The sequence below is a fragment of the Anomaloglossus baeobatrachus genome, chromosome 2 (genome assembly GCF_048569485.1).
Source record: "Anomaloglossus baeobatrachus isolate aAnoBae1 chromosome 2, aAnoBae1.hap1, whole genome shotgun sequence".
NCBI classification, from domain to species: domain Eukaryota; kingdom Metazoa; phylum Chordata; class Amphibia; order Anura; family Aromobatidae; genus Anomaloglossus; species Anomaloglossus baeobatrachus.
The window spans coordinates 546003114-546025390 of NC_134354.1; the positions used below are offsets into that span (position 1 = coordinate 546003114).

Below are 22277 nucleotides of genomic sequence, written 5' to 3' on the forward strand. Positions count from 1 at the left end.
GCTGCCATGTGCGTTCCCCCACCCCCACCCCACGCTGCCATGTGCGTTCCCCCTCTCCCACCCCACGCTGCCATGTGCGTTCCCCCTCTCCCACCCCACGCTGCCATGTGCGTTCCCCCTCTCCCACCCCCCGCTGCCATGTGCGTTCCCCCTCTCCCACCCCCCGCTGCCATGTGCGTTCCCCCACCCCCCGCTGCCATGTGCGTTCCCCCTCTCCCACCCCCCGCTGCCATGTGCGTTCCCCCTCTCCCACCCCATGCTGGCGCTGCCGCACACGAGTTATAAAAAGAAAAAAGAAAAAAAGCAACACACAACTTACCTGCACACGCTCCCCTGCTGCGCGCTGCTGGGTTCTCAGTTCCCACGCGGCCAGCAGACAATGCCGGCGCCGCTCCTTCGTCTCCTAGGCAACACACCTGCAGCCTGGGAGAGGAGGAGTGTCAGAGCGGAGGAGAAATGTCTCCTCCGCTCCAACACAGATTTGATCTGCCGGCGCGACTGCACTAGCAGACCAAAGCTGCAGCATCGGGCGACAGCACGCGTGCCACCAGAATGGGCTCAGCGTGCCCCTGGTGGCACGCGTGCCATAGGTTCGCCATCACTGTCCTAGTGGCTCATCAGCTAGAGCAGCTAGGAAAGCTAGGAGGCTGCTGGACACATGTTTGAAAGTTGCTGGTTCAAATCCAAGTTGGTGAACATACAAAATTCAATTTTTATTTTTTTTTTTCCTCATTTCTTTATAGTAGTTTTATGGTTTTATGGGTACAAATGAATTTAACTCTTTCCTTCACCTACAAAGAGATGCATTGTCTGTCTGTCTATGTATGTAAATATCTATCTATCCATGTATCTATCAATCTATCTATCTATTATCTATCCCTCTGTCTATTATATATCTATCATGTATCTATCCACATGTCCGCCTATGTATCTATCATGTATGTATCCATTATCTGTCGTGTGTGTATGTGTGTATATATATATATATATATAATCTATATAATATTATATAGCTATATATATATTATATATATATATATATATATATATATATCTCCCTCTATCATCCATCCATCCTTCTATCATCCATCCCTCTACTCTCTATCTTCCATCCCTCTATCATCCATCTTTGCAGCTGAATAATCTGCTTCTGGTTGCTCTGCTGCAATATAGAGGTCAAGATTACCAAATTTTCCTATGGTTTTCAATATGTGCAGTGGCTCAGTGGTAGAGCTGCTGCCTTTGGAACAATGAGCTCTCACAGTTCACTGGTTCGAGACCCAGCTGCCCCAATAATCCTGAGCCGATGATCATTTAATTTAATTTATTCACTGCACTGAGGGGAGGAGTTGGGACATCAGCTGTGAGCCGCGGGACTGCGGGACACACCTCTAAAATTAGGGCAGTCCCGCAGAATCCGGGACGGTTGTGAGGTGTGTGTGCGTGCAGTGAGGACCCGGAAGGCGGAGCATCTGCAACTGCGGCTGCACAACCGACAATGCCGCAGTGCATCACGGAATAGGGGATCAGACAGAACTGGTGATTATATATAATGTGTGTGTGTGTGTGTATATATATATATATATATATATATATATATATATACACACACACGTATATGTATGTATATGGGTTTTTTTTTAAAAAAAAAATTTAAGCCTATCTGAGCTGTTGGTGACATTTTCTATTCGATGGACAGCCACTTTAAGCACAGAATATGTTTCATAAGGGAATTTTAACAAAGCAGATTAATTTCATGAATTCTGCAACCAAAAAACCATACTGTAAATCTAGATGGGGATGTTCCTCCAGAATGCCTTCAGATGACAGGGGTATCTGCAGAAACATCTCACATCAGATCTGCTATCTGTGTAGTAAAGGTACACGTATGACTAATGTCTATGGGGACATCTCACCTGATTTTTTGTTTCCAGAGATGATTAATTGCCACCAGACGTGTGTGTGTGTGTGTGTGTGCGTGTGTGTGCATGGGTTTATAAAGTGGATTCAGTTTGGACAAAGACGTTCCTCTACTTTTTAGTCATTTCTTCCCTTTATGATGGCTTTGTGTGATTCTGAGTTATTAGTTTAGTCAGATATCTTTTACTTTGGCCATGTATAAAATGTACAAATTTATTCCTGTCTGTTGTTTTGCCAACAGCTCAACCTATCTCCAGTTTCCCTGGCTCGTACATATGAACAAGAGTTTAAACAGGATATGATGGCTATGAAGGTAAGGATGATTGAGTGGACGCGAGGAACACTAAACACAGTAAACATAAAAAAATATCCTATCACGTTTACACTTAAAGGGTTGGTTCCCCCCTATTTTTTATTGTCTAGTTCGATATTATATTGAGAAACAATGTTTCTCTCAAATACCTTGTGTTGGCAATAGTGCCTGTGAGAGGCGCTATTGCAGACCGCTGTTCCCGCTCCAGTGACGTCACTATCAAGTGCCGCACACGTTACATCCGTGCAGCTGGCTGCATTCTTCCAGACTCACTGAGCTGTGGGCGGTGTTTCACCGCCCATCTGCTCCCTGCTCCCCCCTCCCTCACAGCGCAGAGTGTCGCGTCTCTTGCTTGCAGCGTTCTGCTGTGAGGGAGGGGGGAGCAGGGAGCAGATGGGCTGTGACAGCGGTGAAACACCGCCCACAGCTCAGTGAGTCTGGAAGAATGCAGCCAGCTGCACGGATGTGACGTGTGCGGCACTTGACAGTGACGTCACTGGAGCGGTAACAGCAGTCTGCAATAGCGCCTCTCACAGACACTATTGCCAACACAAGGTATTTGAGAGAAACATTGTCTAGTTCGATATTATATTGAGAAACAATAAAAAATATGGGTGAACCACCCTTTTAATCTTTTTTTTTTTTATTCTATTTTCGCTTGTGCAGCATAAAAATGGAATTACAAGGGGCTGCTGATAAGTCTTTGGCTTTGTGATCTTTTTTTGTTTCTATGGTAACGAATATTACAATGAAACTCTTATGTATCTCATATATGTTTTTAAAATTTTGCGTTTATTGCTTATGGCAATAGTGTTCTACGCACGCGGTAAAACAAAATGGTGGAGTCTTATGCAATATTCACAGCAACTGAGAGCAGAAGAGTGATAAAATTCTTGTTTCTGCAAGGAAAGTCTGCAAAGGATATTCATGATGATATGTCGCAGACATTGGTGGGGGATCAATGCCCCTCATATTCCACAGTTAAGAACTGGGTTGCCAAATGTAAAACTGGCCACTTCAGCTACAATGATGAGGAACGTCCTGGACGACCGAGAGTGGTAGTCGTTCCAGAGATTGTCGATTCTATGCTCAACCTCATACTGGAGAATCAACGAATTTCAGCTAAAGCAATAGCAGACATCATGGGGATTTCCCGTGAACGTATTTGTGTCATTATCCATGAATATTTGGACATGAGGAAGCTATCTGCAAAGTGGGTCCCCAAATGTTTGACAACAGATCAGAGAAGAATGTGAGTGAAAACTTCCCGGTCCATTTGTCAGTATTTCCGGACTGATAAGAACTTCCTGGATCGACTGGTCACTATGGATGAAACTTGGATTTATTTGTATGACCCTGAAAACAAGGAGCAGTCAAAAGAGTGGAGGCACAGTGGTTCTCCTCGTGCAAAAATCAGCCACTAAGGTGATGGCGTCTGTGTTTTGGGATAAGGAGTGTGTGCAGCAAGTGGACTACCTTCAAAAGGGTTCCACCATCAATGCAAAGTATTACATTGAACTTTTGGACCAATTGAAGGCAGCTCTGAAGGCCAAAAGGCGCGGCAAGCTGTCCAAAGGAATCTTGTTCCTGCAAGACAATGCCTCCACTCACACTGCACAAGCGACTATGGCAAAACTGTCAGAGCTGAGCTTCCTTCTGGTTGACCACCCACCTTATTCACCAGATTAGACACACATATTCCATGTGCATGAAAAGGAAGACATAGCCAGTTGGATCATGTGATAGATCAGCACCTAGCTACAGAGCTACTCAGATAGCATATTGAACAGAGAAAAAAAGAGTAGAAATGCTTCAAAAATTATTTTTATTGATCATAAATATAATAAATAGGATCTGCAGGGACCAAGACAAATATATGGCACAGAGCGGGGACCAGATGTAAAAAGGGGTGGGCAAGGGGACCTGCCAGATATACTTTACAAGAAATACATGAAAATCAAATCTGTTGCTGGGACACAGTTATATATGACAAAGGGTAATGGTAATTGATATAGTAGTTTTGGCTATATATCTCCAAACATAACACCACATAGGCTGATAACCATGCCTCAGGCAGAAAGAGGCCAGCAGTGATAGTACAACTAGTAAAGGGATATCACTTCAAGGGAACAAATGTGTAAAGCTGGGGACAACCAATCAAGATCCTACATAGAGTGGATATCCCTCTGCTTTAATAAAAAATACATTGTTCACATTGAAGTTTCAAAGGACAACTGCTGATATATCATGCACGGGAGCAAGGACGCGTCTCCATAGCTCCCGGACATGCGCAGACGCCAACCAGAGACAGCCGGGGAGAACTTTTCATTTTTCCTCCCCTATTCTTGTCTTTTCTGCACAGCTTTGATCCTTGCTGATACCCCTATTCCCTGGTCTAATTTGGAAAATCAATGTTAAACTCTTACTATGAAACTACAACAAGGAAACTGGATCCAAATCTGATTGCTATAATGGATTTGAGCTATACTGTTCTTATGAGTACAGTTATTACATGACTATGTATATTATTTCTCTGTATCATATGTATGCCAGCACTTACATTGTCCTAGCATCTGATCTGCATTTCCTGGACTGTGCGTTCACTGATGTGCCCGCGCTCGTGCCGCGCCGCCGGCCCTGTTCTCCCCGGCTGTCTCTGGTCGGCGTCTGTGTATGTTCGGGAGCTATGGAGACGTGTCCCTGCTCCCGCGCATGCGCCAAGGCCAGCTAGTGGTAGTTTCCGGGTTTGAGAGGCGCTGCACGCGCATGCGCCGTTACTGATCAGTGACAGGACACAGTTGTACGATGCTATTTAAACCAGCCCTGCTGTGCACTTACTCCCTGATGAAGCAAGACATCACTTAATTGTGAAACATACGTCGGAGTCTCGTACTGGGGGTAACGCTCCTTGCCACCAACGGACCTGCCTGTACTTTACTGGACACTTTCCTCTCACTGCTTTGGTATGTGATCGATTTATGATATGTCAGCAGTCCGAGGTTGCCAATGGCAGAGATGTGAGTGGCGGTTTGTTACAGTGAAGATCCAGTTCTTTGGCTACAATGCTTTCCTGCTCTTGGTGCCTGTTTTTCATACTTACAATTCCATTGAACAGATGATTTCATACAGATTTCTACATATATTTTGTGCCAAAAGCAACTTGAAATCTACCCACAAACCATTTTAATAGAAGTTGTTATTTAGTGCATATTTTTTACAGGCCAGATTTTAAATAATTGAAAATACAACTGTGATATGTCACTTAAGCGGGCTTTACACGCTACGATTTCGCTACAGCGCTCTCTTTGGGGTCACGGATTTTGTTACGCACATCCGGCTGCTGTAGCGATGTCGTAGCGTGTGACTCCTAGGTGCGATTTTGGATCGTTGCAAAAAATCGCTCCTCGTTGACATGGGGGTCCGCTGCCAGTTATCGCTGCTGTCGCTGGGGTGAAGTTGATCCTCGTCCCTGCGGCAGCACACATCGCTACGTGTGACGCCGCAGGAACGAGGATCATCTCCTTATCTGCCTCCGGCCACAATGCGGAAGGAAGGAGATGGGCGAGATGTTACGTCCCGCTCATCTCCGCCCCTCCGCTTACATTGGGCGGCCGCTTAGGAACGTCACTGTGACGCCAAATGGACCGCCCCCTTAGAAAGACGTCACAGAGACGTCGAAGGACAGGTAAGTATGTGTGACGGGGGTGCGCGATTTTGTGCGCGACAGGCAGCGATATGCCCGTTGCGCACAAACGATGGGGGCGGGTGTCGTGCTAGCGATATCGGGCCGGATATCACAGCATGTAAAGCCACCCTTACTGAAACCATTTGTAGATTAGTCATGTTGAATTGATCCACACAATATCACATGCAAATATGCAAAAGAAATCTGAGCATCACACTGGATGCCACAATAGACCTCATCATAAACGAAAATAATGCTACACAAAAAAATTAATGCAAAGTTCACCAGACACATGGCATTTATGACCGGATCATGTCCATGGCTTCTGAAGAACAGAAGTATTGCACAGTTTGAACTGTAATCACAGTTGTAGCCTCTGTAGCCAAGGCATATTATCTATGTCTCTGGTTACATACTGTAGCTTTCTGACCATGAACTATGGTAGAGAGTAAAATAATTATAACTTATAACATTGATGATCTCAGCATTAGGGATGCGACTCCCATCTCATATATTCTACTCACGAAAAGCTAGGAATATTTGGATTTCTGGTGAAATTTATGTAAAATGTTCTCTCTACAGTGATATTTTATCATGAAAAGAAGGGCATTTAGGTGGATGCATGTGTGGCGCCCCTGAGGCTTCAGTCGCCACAGAGGTATTACACCTCAGACAGAGGTGTGGTATTCCATCCGGGGTACGGAGGAGGTTACCCACTGGTATGCACACAAAACACACACAAAACCTCAGCTAGCAGCTCTCCACTGGGTCAGGGTTAGGGCTTGATTCCATTAATGCTATGTATAGCCACCACTGGTAATGGTTCCTCCTTCCCCCTCAACCGACAGGGCCTGAGGGTGGAGTCTAGTTAGTTGGCTACCCTGAGTGTCAGTTAAAGAGTTGCAAGGAGAAGTGGAGGAGTGAAGACCTGTGGCCTGGAGCTGTTGCAGCTTGGCCCGTGCACAAGACAGAAGGAGTCCTAGAGGCCACGGGAAGAGCGCTATACTCCCGTGGACTTGTTCCACATACAGCAATGGAGTGAAAGGACTTGGCTGCAGATTAGTGACTGGTCCCTAGGCTAGAGGGGAAGAACCAACATGCTCCACTAGTAAAACCAGAGGCTGAGGACCATTTAGTGCCAAAGCCAACTCCGCAATCGAATCCGCTGGAAGGTGACCACATAGGGCCACGGGATAGCACTTCAAGCCACCCTGACAGGGCCCGCGGATACCGGCTCAGGGCACTGTGTGCGTAGGCGCAGGACAGGCGGGAGAGAAGTCAGCGCAGGAAGATGACCAGGGAAGGAACACTAGAAGGGTGCAACTTTCTTGACCTTTGAACTACCCAGGATTGTCTGGAGCCCATCACAGTGAAACCCCAGCACTCCAAAGGCGGTCACTGACATTGTGTTGCTTTGGAACGTGCTACAGTGAGTAAAAACCTTGAGACTGCATCCCTGTGTCGCTCCATTATTCTCCTGCGCCTCCGGCCTGCACCCCCGCCATCACCTACTACTACCCCCATCCACCCTGGGGCCCAGCTCTGCTTGTGAAAAGCTGCACCACCTCAACTGCATCACCATCTGCCCCAGAGGTCCCCATCCCGCAGCGGCGGCACCTAACTTGCCACCTACCACAGGTGGCATCACAAATAAACTGTCATCATTCCCTTCATATTTAAACGACACCGCCGGGGTCACGGAGCCGGGCCTCGCCATTGCAGCGTCCCAGAAACAGAACCACGGCCCGGTAACCAGTCACTCCAGGCTCCGCTGCGGGCATATCACATGCAATTGTGAATTCTTCTACTCAAACAATTTATTGAACAAAAGCCAAGAGTGGTGGGTATACCCACCAAAATGCCATTGTCTCAATAACTTATGTGGCCTTGAGCATCAATTACAGCTTGACAAGTCGAGGTATTGCCTGCTGAGGAATAGCATCCCACTCTTCTTGAAGGGCTGCCTTCAGGTCATTGAGATTCTAAGGTACAGAGTTACGAGCCTCTACACAGTGACTCAGCTGATCTCATAGGTTTTCTATGGGATTTAGGTCTGGTGAAAGTGCAGCCCGCTGTATTGGAGGTACCCCAGGTTCCAGCAGCCATTCCTTAATGATGCAACCTTGATGAGCTGGAGCATTGTAGTCCGTGAAGATGAAATTAGGCCTGTGTTGTTCATGCAGAGGCATAATGACTAAATTGTTATTCATGTAGTAGGGGCTTATCACCTAGCGTTCCCAAAGTATAGGGCAGTTTTGTATTGACTAGGCACCCCTGGCCACACTGAAACCACCACCATCAAAGGCTCATCTGACAGCAGTCGCTGATGCATAGTGCTCTCCATTATTTCTGGTTAGTGTGAATCGACTTTCATCAATTAACATCCCGCTGGTCTCTCATCCAGCAAGACGATGATACTTGGCCTGGTGGTGTGGTCAAATACCATTGCAGGTCGTCTAGCACGCAGACCATACTGATGTAAATGGTCTTACGTGGTCTAACGTGACACTTGGGTGCCGTAAATTTGCCTGGAGTTGTGTGGCATTCATCATCTGATTCCGAAGGGCATTGATCAAAATGAAGAGGTCAACAGATGTGACCAAATGACATCCACTTCTATGCCTTTCTATGACTCTTTCAGTCTCTCTGTATCTCTCTTGCAACCTGCTGATGAAACTCTGTTACACGCTAAACTCAGTGGCCACTTTCGTCTGAGAACATCCTGTTGAAGCCTTGCAATAGCGAGATACTATGTATGAATCAATTGTTAGGTGTCGCCTTGGTCTTATGATGTCAAAATGTGAACAGCATGATGAGGAGGACTGTTTAAATACCAATTTTAATTGAACACTGGAATTTATTGGGCGATTCATTGATCAAACACCTGTTGTGAATTTTGCCATTAAGCTCCTTGGTAGAGAACAGAAAATTGTGCAGCAGCAAACTTTGTGAAAGCCGAAAATTGTGTCAGTCTCAAAACATTTGGCCATGAGTACACAGGGCGATGTACTGCTGATAGCAATGATTTTTGCACCAGTATAAATGTTCTTCTTCCCCAAAAAACTACCATTTTGCTGATTCGTTGAGTGGTTGTTGACCGTTTTACGCAGGTTTAAAATTGGGAATGAGCTCTTTTATAAACTTATATATCGACTGGACTACAATATTTTACTTTTTTGTGTGTTGAATGAAATAGGATGTTTCTTATGGCAATTTGCCCTCTGATTCCAACTCTGCTTTCAGAATTTTTCTATCAGGCAGGGATTTTGAGTACCATGTGTTTACATTTTTTTACATTTTTTATTTGTAACAGAAATTACTTAAAGGAAACCTGTCAGGTGCAATATGCACCCAGAACCAGTGGCAGTTCTGGATACATAATGTTAATTCCTGCCTAACCGTCCATGTATCTAGTAGCATAGATAAAGGGATCTTTAGAAAAAGTATTTCTGTAGATCTTTTATCTTAAGCTAATGAGCTCGGGGACTAGTCCCAAGGGCATTATATTAGGGGCAAGCACGTCTATTTTTAATACCCAACACTCGTCTGTGAGCATTTTTGAACTCTATTTCCCTTTATAACTAACTTCAAGTAGCTCAGTGTCATGATGAAACCGCTCCCCGTACTCGTCACTGACTTCTCCAAGGTTATCAGGGAAGTAATCTAAATGGGTTCCAGGAAATGTATATTGAGATCCTTATTGCGCCCCAATTCTTTGTAGTGTTGTAATAACTCAGTCACAAGGTCTCTATAGTTTGGAGCTTTTTATGGTTGCCAAGGAAGTTCATCACTACATTTTTCAACAAGTCCCATGCCGATGCCTATCTTGCTTAGTTTTGGGTCAAAATCAGTGTCTTTTATAATTTCCCTTATTTGTAGCCCCACAAAAATCCTTCCGTGATTTTGGTCTCGCTGCTTTGTGGGATTTTGTTTCTGTGGTATGCAAAACGCTCACCATCATGAGCCATCACCTTGACAAAGTTCTTCATCACTCTTAAGTTTATGTAGAGTGGCAGAAGGAAAACATTTTCTAGTGCTACCAGAGGCTAATGCAGAATATTCTTTCTTCCAGGAGTCACTGTTTCTAGGTGGCCACTGTTTTTTTTTTTTGTCAATTTTTTTGCGTTTTTTGCGGTCTCATTTGCATAGAAAATAACAAAACTATGTATAGCCAAGCTGCAACCCAAGCACAAAGGCTATTACCTTCAGATCACCTCAGATATTACACTCATGGTTTTCGTAACCGATATTTGACAACAGCAGGTGCATATTTTCACGTTTATTTTAGAGTTGCTGCATAAGCAAGAGGAACAGATGAATTTCCTTAGCCATTATGCATACGTACAGCTTTTAAACTGCTTTTTGAAGAGTCCATAAAAAGTCTCCATTCTTGAGGTGTGTGCTCTTGGATAATTAGATTGAACAAAAAGTTTTCATCGTTGTACTAAACGGAAACTAGGTCCCCTTCCATTAAAAATAAGTGTTCAAGCTTTTGCGGTCTATGGCATAAAGAAATATTTTGGTCCCCTGCTCCAGCAAGTGCCAGCCTTTGAGCCTTGAAGCCAAAAGCTCTTCCTGACTTTTTGATAGGTTCAGATAAATCATTTAGAGCAACCTGGTTTAGTTTGTGAGGCTAACTCGACTCAAGGCCTAGAAAATCAGGATCTTCTCAATCACCTGCTTCTTCAACCAAATCAGAGTCTGAATCTTCTTCTGAACCTAAGGTTCAAGAAGTTGGTGGAGTTGGGGACTGGCAGCTCTGAGCTATGTGAGCCCGGCCTAACTGCTGAAGAAATGTTTGGATATTTCACTAAATTTCTTGTTTTACTGATTATTCCAGCAATCTTTGTCATACAGAAATAACAATCTGTAGAATGGTTTCTTGGCTCCTTCCATACCATTGGAACAACAAATGCCTTGTGCCATGGTTTACTATTGAGCTAACTTTTCAGAAGTGTAACACAAGATGAGCAACAACTATGGGGCCCAAAGTTTATCTTGATCTCTAATTTTGCACTGAAAATGCAGGAAATAACTTTTTTCACCCACGCCACAAATATAGCAAAGGTTGTTGGGGTGGTTTACATAACTGCATGACATGTTTAACAGAAAGTTCTGTGGCACAAGAACAGCAGAAATAAAATTAAATTATTATAATAACATTAAGGTAAAAGAAAATTTAGCAATAAAAATACAACTGATATTCACAACGAACAGTGTGATTATCAAGCTTTTTAGTATGTAACCTGTGAAACCCCAAGGCGCAAAAATCCCCAAGCTTAGTCAACCTTTGAAAAACCACAGAGCTCTGTTTGTTACCAAAGTATGAAAACAAATAGACTTTATAAGAACAGTGCAAAGTTACAACAATCCCAGCACCTAAAAAGCAAAAGTAATTTATGAAGGGGCAATGAAAGCTAAATTTATTGGAAAAACTAAATTATGGAAAATTGGAGCCTGGTAGCAAAATTCTGATTGCAGATTTGGAATCCGCACACAAAAATGCTTTAAAAACAACCAACAGTATTGCTTTATCAAAATCTTTGTTGAGCAATGATCTACTCGTCTACATGTACCAGTAGATGGGGACGGAAAGGCCAAGGCAATAGTCTTTTTTTATCTTTTATTTTCATGGCAGCATTCTTGGATATCCTCTATATATGTGTTACAATTGTACAGTTACTGATATTTGTAGAAATATTCTCTTTTTTTCATTTAGACCTATGTTCTTGTGTTTCTCTAGGTTCTCCCTCCCACAATATATATGAGAGTAACTGAACACATTCCAAGGATCATATCTTTCATAGAGCAGATAATTTCTAATGGACATGCTTACTCTACCTCACAAGGTAAGATTTACACCTGACAAAATCATCAGCAGTAAAATAGAAAAGTGGATTATTTTCAAAGCATCAAATAGTATTGTCATCTGGTGACTGTTTCCCAAAATGTTTTAGGGTTTTATCTACAATCGGTGAAATAAGTATTGATCACATCACCAATTTTCTAAGTAAATATATTTCTAAAGGTGTTATTGACATGAATTTCCAACCAGATGTTTGTAAGAACCCAATTGATTCACAAACCAGTGAGCTGTCTCAAGACCTTCACAACCATCTTGTTGCAAAGCATACTGATAGCATTGGTTATAGACAAATTTCTAAGCTACTGACAGTTCCAGTGAGCACTATTGGGGCCATAATCTGAAAAGCATATCATTTCACCATAAACCAGCCACAACAAGGTGCTCCCATCAATATTTCAGACAGAGGAGTGAAAAGTATCATCCGAAGTTGTCCAAAAGCCAAGGACCACCTATGGAAAGCTACAGAAAAACCTGGAATCAGCAAGTGTAATTGTTTCAAAGAAAACAATAAATACACTCAACCTCCATGTCACTATGCACGCTTATTATGCAAGATTTCATTGTTGAATAAAAAGGATGTTGAAACGCGTTTAAAGTTTGCTCAACGTTTCAATAAGCCTGTGAAATACGGGAGAATATAGTCTGGTCAGATGAGACCAAAATTGAACTCTTTTGATGCCATAATGCACACCATATTTGGAGGCCAAAAGGTATGGGATATCACCCCAAAACACAATACTAACAGTGAAGTTTTGAGGTGGAAACCTTATGATGTGGGGCTGTTTTTCAAGTGCTGGCAAACTTCATTTAACAGAAGTAAAGCTGAATAGACAAATGTACTGAGATTTCTTGATTAAAATTTTCTGCCATCTACCAGGATGATGAAGATGAAAACGAGCGTGGACATTTCAACAAAACAATGATACCAAACACACAGCCAAAGAAACTCTCAATTGATTTCAGAGAAAGAAAATAAAACTGCTAGAAAGGCCCAGCCAATAACCTGACCAGAATTCAATAGAAAATCCATGGAAGGAACTAAAGTCCAGCGTTCACAGAAGAAGCTCATGGAAAATTGAGGTTCTGAGAAGGTTTATATGTTAGAATGGGCCAAAATCACAGCTGTACAATATAGGCAGCTAGTTTCTCCATACAGGAGGCATCTTGAAGCTGTCATCACCAATAAAGGTTTTTGTATTGTACATTGTATGCCATTTTGCTTCATTAATAGGATTTTGTGCATAAGATACAACTATAATACATTGATATTTGGTGGCATTTGGCCGTCGTTGCAATTTACCTTTGGTAAGATAAGAAGAAATAAAAAACCAAACACCTAAAAGGTATTTTCTAGCTATCGTTACCCCCTAACCACTTTTGTATTTATAGTTATTATACAACTAGCTGTAGTACCCGGTGTTGCTACCTGACTGTCTCTCAGTTTCTCATTCTTATTATACAATTCTATACATTTCTTCCCTATCTAGCTAATACTTAAAAGTTTTTATTACTGCACTTATGTTTCATTTGACAGGTGTGACGTGATGTCCCAAGAGGCTGGAGCTGCAGTCATGCACCACAACGTCTAGCACCGCCCTCAAACGAAGCGTCATCAGCGCTGGTGTCACTTACTGCTTCTAATACTGCCCTTACACAAGCCGTCATAAGGGGGCGGTGCTAGAAGTAGTGAGGGACACAAGCACCACCCCCTGATGATGCTGTGTTTGAGGGCGGTGCTAGAGGCATTAAGTGACACCAACGCTGATGATTCTTCATTTGACGGCAGTACCAGAGGTTGTGGGGCAATGCTAGTGTCATTCACTGTATCTAGCCCTGCCTCCAGCCGACATCTGTTACACAAGCAATGGAAGTGGCCGCTGAGGGAGGACTAACATGCCGACATTCCACTAACCCCGGCTACAGTGTCCATTACTCATCATCCAGGATCCATGACATCCTCAGGAAGTGGCAATACAAGAAACTAGTACGTATATGCAGCGCCGCCCCCTGGTGATGTCCTGTTCCAGGAGGGGTGTTGGACACTGTTTGGAGTGACTGCAGCTCCAGCCTCCTGTAACGTCACAATTGAGACTCCTCTCAAACGAAACATAACAGGAGTTGTAGTAAAAAAAATGAAACTTTTAGTGATTAAATAGGGTAGAAGTGTAGGGAATTGTATAATAAATATAATCACATAAGTGGTTAGGGGGTAAAGATAGATAGCTAGAAAGTACATTTTAGATGTCGGACCACCTCTTTAAAAGGAATGTGTCAGTAGGATCAACCCTCCTAAGTTGTCTATATGGGCATGTAGGTCATAGGAAGCTGAAAAAAATGATACCTTAATAACTGGGATCCAATGTCTTATTGCAGGGAAATCGATGTTTTGGTTAGTAAGTAAATAAGATGTTAAGAACTATGGCAGGACACCGATCTGCATGAGAATCTGCCTCCAGAACATATTTTAAATGAAAAGGAGGCTTTACCAGCATGAGACATGTATATCAGAAGAGCAGACTGTCAGTCATTAAAGCTTTCACAATGGTAATGCCCCCTTTTGATTAAAAAATAAGCTCTGAAGGCAGATTCTCAGAGAGTTCAGTGCCTGACTCATAGGCGGGCTTTGCACGTTGCAACATCGCTAGTAGATGCTGCGATGTCGCACGCGATAGTCCCCGCCCCCGTCGCAGGTACGATATCTTATGATAGCTGGCGTAGCGAAAATTACCACTATGCCAGCTTCACATGCACTCACCTGCCCTGCGACCGTCGCTCTGGCCGGCGACCCTCCTCCTTCCTAAGGGGGCGGGTCGTGCGGCATCATAGCGACGTCACACGGCAGGCGGCAAATAGCGGCGGAGGGGCGGAGATGAGCAGGATGTAAACATCCCGCCCACCTCCTTCCTTCCATAGAGCCTCCGGCGGCAGGTATGGTGAAGTTCCTCGCTCCTGCGGCGTAACACACAGCGATGTGTGCTGCCGCAGGAACGAGGAACAGCATCGTACCATCACTGCAGCAAAATTATGGAAAAGTCTGAGCTTGCAACGATGATACGATAACGACGCTTTTGCGCTAGTTTATCGTATCATCTAGAATTTACACACAACGATGTCGAAAGTGACGCCGGATGTGCGTCACTTTCGATTTGACCCCACCGACATCGCACGTGCGATGGTGCAACGTGCAAAGCCGCCCATAGAGCTTAGCAGCTCATTTACATATAAACAAAATGTGGATTTCTCTAGAGTAAGACATCAGATCGCAGATATCAAGGTTTAATTTTCATTTCCTATCACCTGCATTGCCCATACATCTTAGTAGGGTTGAGCCTACTGACCAATTCCCTATAAGCCCAAACATCCTTTTCTCAAAATGATAGCTGTCCCATGTGTATTGGCCTAAGGCGGGCTTTGCACGTTGCGACATCGCAAGCCGATGCTGCGATGTCGCACGCGATAGTCCCCGTCCCCGTCGCAGGTACGATATCTTGTGATAGCTGGCGTAGCGAAAATTATCGCTATGCCAGCTTCACATGCACTCACCTGCCCTGCGACCGTCGCTCTGGCCAGCGACCCGCCTCCTTCCTAAGGGAGCGGGTCGTGCGGCGTCATAGCGACGTCACACGGCAGGCGGCCAATAGCGGAGGAGGGGTGGAGATGAGCAGGATGTAAACATCCCACCCACCTCCTTCCTTCCGTAGAGCCGCCGGCGGCAGGTAAGGTGATGTGCCTCGCTCCTGCGGCGTAACACACAGCGATGTGTGCTGCCGCAGAAACGAGGAACAGCATCGTACCTGTCGCGGCCGCGTAATTATGGAAAAGTCGGAACCTGCACCGATGGTACGATAATGACTCTTTTGCGCTCGTTAATCGTATCATCTAGAATTTACACACAACGATGTCGAAAGTGACGCCGGATGCGCGTCACTTTCGATTTGACCCCACCGACATCGCACCTGCGATGTTGCAACGTGCAAAGCCGCCCTAAGACTTCCATTTTGCCCCTAATTAATGTGTATACACCTTTGGTTGCTTAATAGTTGGGACAGCAACTGAGTGAGAGACAAGTGAGTCAAGCCTTTTTTTGCTTTCCGACATTGCTTAATATGACCACAGGCAGCCCAAATCGTGTATTGAAAATACTAGCAAATATATTTATTACATTTCCTTTCCTTAATTGTATATCAGGTTTTAGCATAATTAAATGAAGTATTTAATTACTTGTCATTAATAGCGGTTTTAACACCATCTGCATGTGAGATGTTGTTTTTTATTTCCCAGCAGCCTGCTTGTCACTCCGTTGACAAGACAGGAAAGTAGACAGATGTAGTCTGTATATGGAAGTAAAATATACCCTTACTTTAATCTAGAATAGACATTTTACTACTGTAGCTATATTACCAGTTCTTCCTTTGACATACCTTCATACACACTAAAAGGGGTTGTCCAAACTTGGGCCAAAATTCTGCAGTCACTTTATGTGACTGCAGACTGCTAAATTGTGACAGCATGCGCTGCGCATGCTATCACAATTCTCCGGTATTCTTAGTGCAAGTGGACGGCCATGTCTACACCTCCTGGGAAAAAAAACACATCAAAACCGCATGAGGTATGATGTGGTAGTGATGCAATTTTTTTGCCAGGATGTGTAGAGTGGGTACAGGAATATGATGTAAAAATTTCAGCACGAAATCTGCATTTCTTGGCAAAAAAATATGGTTTTCTGCCAGGAGATGCAGGTCTGTGAACCTGAGTATACTGAGGTCAGGTTATCTGCGGTCACAGGTGGAGGACCGTGGGAATCTCCTGCTGTGACAGCAAATAACCTGAGTGACATCACCGTTGATCACGCGGCTCATTCATTCTCTGCCTGAACCTCACAGTGTTCACTCATGTACTATGATTGTGCACTGTGACTTCACATATGTAGCAGAGCTAGAATCGTCGTGGGCCTTGTGTGGATTTCATCAGACCTGCTAGCGTGTTTTAGGGGTTAATAAATTGGTGAAAGAAGGTGTTTTTTGTATTTTATTTGAAATAAAGGATTATTTCAGTGTTGGTGTTTACTTTCTTTCACTTACAGATTAGTAATGATGGGGGGGTCTCATAGATACCTGCCATTACTAATCTAGAGGTTGGTGGCTGCTGTAGGCTTCCATTAACCTATTATATTACAACAATTGCCAGTGCTCCAGGGCAATCGGGAAGAGCGCCGGGCTTGTTGCATCTAATGGATTTTCAATCCTGGGTGGCTGCAGGCTGCTGTTTTTAGGCTGGGTAGTGGCCCCAATAAGCATGGGTCTCCCCAGTCTGAGAATACCAGCCCCCAGCTGTCTGGGCTATAGAAAAAAAAGCGCCCCATGCGGGTCCTCTTATTTTGATACATAGCCAGGATAAGCGCATGGCTGGGGCCTGCAGCCTGTAACCATTGGCTTTATCTGTGCTGGGTATTACAATACGGGGGCCCTTCGCAAAGTACGCCAGGCCGGCCGGTGGACTGGGACAGCAGTGCATATGGATGAACAATAATTAGAGGCCCAGGAAGTGTAGGAGAGGCCGTGGGAGCAGTTTAAAGCTGTGGTGGATCCTTGGTGAGTATGAAGCGCTTGATTCATTCTTATTTTCTTTATTTTTCCTTTATTTCTTTTTTTTACTTTTCCCAGTGCTGGATCCGGATCAACAACCGGAATCCCGGGCCCAAGGCTGGCACCCGGGTACCCTTGAAACCACGTGGATCCGGACTTTTATAGTCTGGGTCTGCCCATCCATATCTATGTCGCTTAATTCATGGGCGGGGCATTGCAGCTTAAGGATCCATGGTTACGACCAGGAGCAACGAACTGTCACTATATGAGTGGATGTAACCATGCATACCTAAGTTGCAATGCCCTGCACTAAAGGTAAACAACAGCTAATCAGAACTAAACTACATTTCTAATTGGAGTTAATTGCTAGTATTAGTATTATTACACTTAATACATATTGAAATAGGATCTTGGCGAATGGAATATTCCTTTAAAGGGACTCTGTCAGCACAGGATGACTGTTCAAATCAAGTACAGGTGCTTGGTGCATCATGACCAATCATTTAAATATACCTTCCCACCTGCTTGTTTTCCTACTATCTCCGCCCTTCTCTGGCTCTATAAAGTCAGAGCTGTCAATCCAAAAAGAGTTGGGGTGGAGATTTGAGGAAAAACAAGCAGATGAAAGGTGTTTTTAAATTATCACCGCCATGATGTGTATTTGGTTTGAACAGTCACTCTGTGCTGACAGAATTTGTTTAATAACTTCTACATTAAAGAGAGCCTATCAGCATGATTTTGCATATTAAAGTAAATTCATAACCAAAATGGCGCTGTTATACAGATTAAATAGATGCCTTTAGTGAAGAAATCCACATGATGGTTGTCCTCTAATCAGCAGTTGAAGTTTTGGTGTAATAAGCTTTAGGTGCATAAGGGTAAGACATGGAGGTAGGGTGTTCCGCACCTGCTCTGGCCCCTATGCCTCCCTCTGGTGTCTGTCCTCACCATGGGCACTGCTTGCACAGATTGATGTCCCGATGGTCTTCAATAAAATAGTCCTGATGGTGTCATTGAGATAAGATCTCAATTTGCACATGAAGACTGCTGGGAGGTCAATCTGTGCAAGCGCTGGCTGCAGCAAGGACTGTGCTGGCACAAACTTTCAAACACGAGGTGGATACAGATACCAGAGATTGGCGAAGAGGCCAAGGCAGAGGCTGAAGTCCCTTATACACAGTCCCACCCCTAGGCATCTAAAGCTTATTACACGAAAGTTCATGCTGATTAAGGAACAACCACTGTGCAGATTTCTTCACTAAAGGTATTTATTTTATTTGTATAACAGCACCATTATAACCATGCCTTAACATTAACATGCTAAGGGTAGCATACTGTGGGCCACCATTTCCAGCAATGGCTGTTTTCCCTGTTGGTGCTACTGGTCTACATGTCATGTGAGATACTGTTCTCTTTCTTCTTACACTGACAATGTGTTTAGGGTAAGATCATTCCAGGGAAACCTTCAGCTATAAGGCTTTGCACTGGTCTATGTTGGTGATTTATTCAGTATTTAAACATTTTTTCTCTTCTTTTTTAAGGAAATGTGTATTTCGATGTCCAGTCAATTGGCGAAAGATATGGAAAGTTCACTGGTTCTTTTTCAGATGCACCCTCAGAGCCAGGTATAAACTCATCATAGATGACAAATCTGCTACCAATACATACAATAAGATCATGTACATATGCTGCCATAGAAGGAGCATTTTAGTGCTCGCCCATCTGAAACAATAATCCCTCAGTCTACTTTATTAATTATTATAATAATAATAATGTGCCAGTGACAACTTACAAAATTAACTTGTACCTCCTTGTAATAATAAAAACACCCCTCTATGTGTTGTAACGAAGATAATGCCTCTTGGGCTTACTCTATAATGATCTCAACTGTGCCTCCTTATAATGACTCCCACTTCCTCTTTATTGTAATAATATCACTGAGCAGACAGTTACATAGGACTTTTGTCATGAGGCCCTATAATTTTATTATGGCACATAAGTGCTGTCACAGAAGGACATACCTCCCAACTGTGAAGATCGGGAGAAGGACCTGAGACACTTGGAGTTATTTTGTCCCTTTTTCACACTACACCTAAAACGTAAATGTATTTTATTGGGAGTTTATGTGATATACCAAGACTAAGTATTTGTGAAGTGTAAAGGAAATAATGCATAGTTTTCTAAATATTTTAAAAGTATAAATCTGAAAATTTGTGATGTGTATATGAAATCAGCCCTCCTTGGTCAATACTTTGTAGGACCACATTTCATTGCAATTACGGCTACAAGTCTTTTGGGGTATGTCTCTATCAGCTTTGCACATCTAAAGGATAAAATCTTTGCCCCTTCTTCTTTGTAAAATAGCTCTAGCTCAATGAGATTGGATGATGTGAACAGCAATTTTCAGTCTTGTCACACATTCTGTTTGGACTGTGACTGGGCCATTCACACACATGAATATGATTTAATCTGAACCATTTTATTGTAGCTCTGGCAGTATATTTAGGGTTGTCCTGCTGGAAGGTGAACCTATGGCCAAGTCTCATGTCTTTTTTTAGCCTCTAACAGATTTTCCTCCAGGATTTCCCAAAATTTAGCTCCATCCCTATTCCCATAAACTCTGACCAACTTCCTTGTCTCTGCTGAAGAAAAACATCCCCACAGAATGATGTTGCCTCCACCATGTTTGAAAGTGGGGATGGTGTTTTCAGGGTAATGTGCAGTGTTTGTTTTCTGCCACACAAAGCGTTTTGCATTTAGCCCAAAAAGTTCTACTTTGGTCTCATCAGACTAGAATACCTTCTCTTCATGCCATGTAGGGGACACAACTAGCATTTAAGAGCAATCCACAATGCCTCACTGTCACCTACTGACACTCATTATTGTACTATTTTTGATGCTGCTGTTTTTGTCTTTTTTGGTATGTCATATTATAAAAGCTATTTTGTTCTTGATACTTGCAGGTATTTGTTTTTAACAAAACTTTATTGATACAGTCATTTGTGGATTACATGTGTATTTAGAGCGTTTTTGCAGCAGATTTTCCTCATCTAATGCAATTAAACTGGGGAAAATTTGCACACAAAATTCAGAGTACCTGCAAGAAAAATAAACATGTTGCGGATTGTAGTCATGCACCGCAGGTGAATTTATGCAAATTTTATGGTCAAAATGTAAAACACAGCGTTTTTGCTGAAGCCAAATTACGCATTGGCAAAAACTCACCAAAATTTTGTCATGGGAGCTTAACCTTAAAGGCAAACTGTCAGGTCCCTTATGCCCTCCAACTCACCAGAATTTGTATATTTATTGCTACATACTCTGTCTAACCAGTCCTTTATTTTTTTTTACGCCTAAACATTTTTTTTTTTTATATAAAGTATTTATAAACTCCGGTTTTCATATGTTAATTAGACTTTTGACTAGTTGGGGCGTTTGTTTCTCAAAACTAGTCTGCCCTCTCTCCTCATGTTATCACGCCCCTGATGGCTTTTTCTCTTCCAGACATGCGCAGTGCGCTTCTCTGAAGTCGGGGCATGTACACCCCGGTTCAGGCGCAGTGATGTTAGTGCAGAAAGCTGTGCGCATGTGCAAGATTTGTAGGGAGCTGGCGATGATGTTCGCTCTTGCAATTCATGTTATCACGCCCACATGGCTGAATGGGTCAATTTAACCTGAGGAAACAAACGTCACATCGACTAGTCAATAGATTAACTAGCATATGAAAATCGGAGTTTATAAAGATTTTTTTTTAAACGTGTTTAGGTTGTAAAGGCCTGGTTAGTTGGGATATTTAGCAATAAATATACAAATGCTGGTGGGCTGGAAGGCATGGGGGACCTGTCAGACTTCCTTTAACACTTCTATTTTTGAAAGCATTCTTACTGTGTAATATTTTTTCCACAGCTGCTTAACACTTTTGCACAGCATTGTACATCATTATAATTTTTGTTCTTTAAAATATCTATTTCTGCTTTCTTATTCCATTGGGCAGCTTCCTGCAAAACATGCATATATCATGCATGATAATGTTAATTCTTTTTACATGTGAACTTATGGGTGATTCATGGCACTGTATACGTACAACTGATGACTAGTAAAGTAGTGGATCCAGATTTAGCTTCATTGTAATAATTTGCAATAGGGTTCCTAAGGTTTTCATTGAAGGTCCTATGGGACCACTATGATGATGAATAAACAGTATTTTGTTGATTTTGATTCTTGCTGTTTTTTTTGTATTACAGTGGTAAGTGACAAGAGATCCCCCAGAGATTTCGCATTATGGAAGACGTCTAAACCTGAGGAGCCACATTGGGTCTCTCCATGGGGCAATGGACGGCCTGGCTGGCATATTGAGTGCTCCACTATTGCAAGGTGTTTAATTTATATATATAATATATATATATATCTATATATATATATATATAATTGCCTTATTCTGTCTGTCTGTCTGTCTGTCTGTCTTGCTCCAAAATTGTGTCCTTATGGTGACAAGCGTCTGATTGGCCGCTGCCTCGGCCTGGCCCCGCCCCCCACGGATTGGTAGCTCGCCTCGGCCTGGCCCCGCCCCCCCACACGGATTGGCCGCTCGCCCCGGCCCTGCGCACGCATCGCCAGATATAACCTTGCGCTGCTGGGATCGTGACGGAGCCGGTGAACGCTGGTAACCATTATACACATCGGGTAACTAAGGTCCCTTAGTTACTCGATGTGTATCATAGTTACCAGTGTACACCGGCTCCCCAGCGGCCTTGCCCCGCCCCCGCCACGGATTGGTCGCTTGCCTCGGCCTGGCCCCGCCCTCCGCATGGATTGGCCGCTTGCCCTGGCCCTCCGCACGCATCGCCAGACATAACCTTGCGCTGCTGGGATCGTGACGGAGCCGGTGAACGCTGGTAACCATTATAC

The 22277-nt window shown here is 43.5% G+C and overlaps 1 protein-coding gene and 1 non-coding gene across 2 annotated transcripts in view; both read left to right on the top strand.

Moving 5' to 3' along the window:
* Positions 1–22277, top strand: part of CARS2 (cysteinyl-tRNA synthetase 2, mitochondrial) — a 102955-nt gene that overhangs the window by 40629 nt on the left and 40049 nt on the right. The window contains exons 4-7 of the mRNA XM_075334337.1: positions 2162–2233; positions 11662–11767; positions 18911–18994; positions 21614–21743. Coding sequence (XP_075190452.1) covers positions 2162–2233; positions 11662–11767; positions 18911–18994; positions 21614–21743 — 392 coding nt within the window. The remainder of the gene's footprint in view (positions 1–2161; positions 2234–11661; positions 11768–18910; positions 18995–21613; positions 21744–22277) is intronic.
* Positions 2542–2669, top strand: LOC142292841 (small nucleolar RNA SNORA17). Its single transcript, XR_012750859.1, has one exon. It is a non-coding gene; the product is annotated as a small nucleolar RNA SNORA17 (small nucleolar RNA).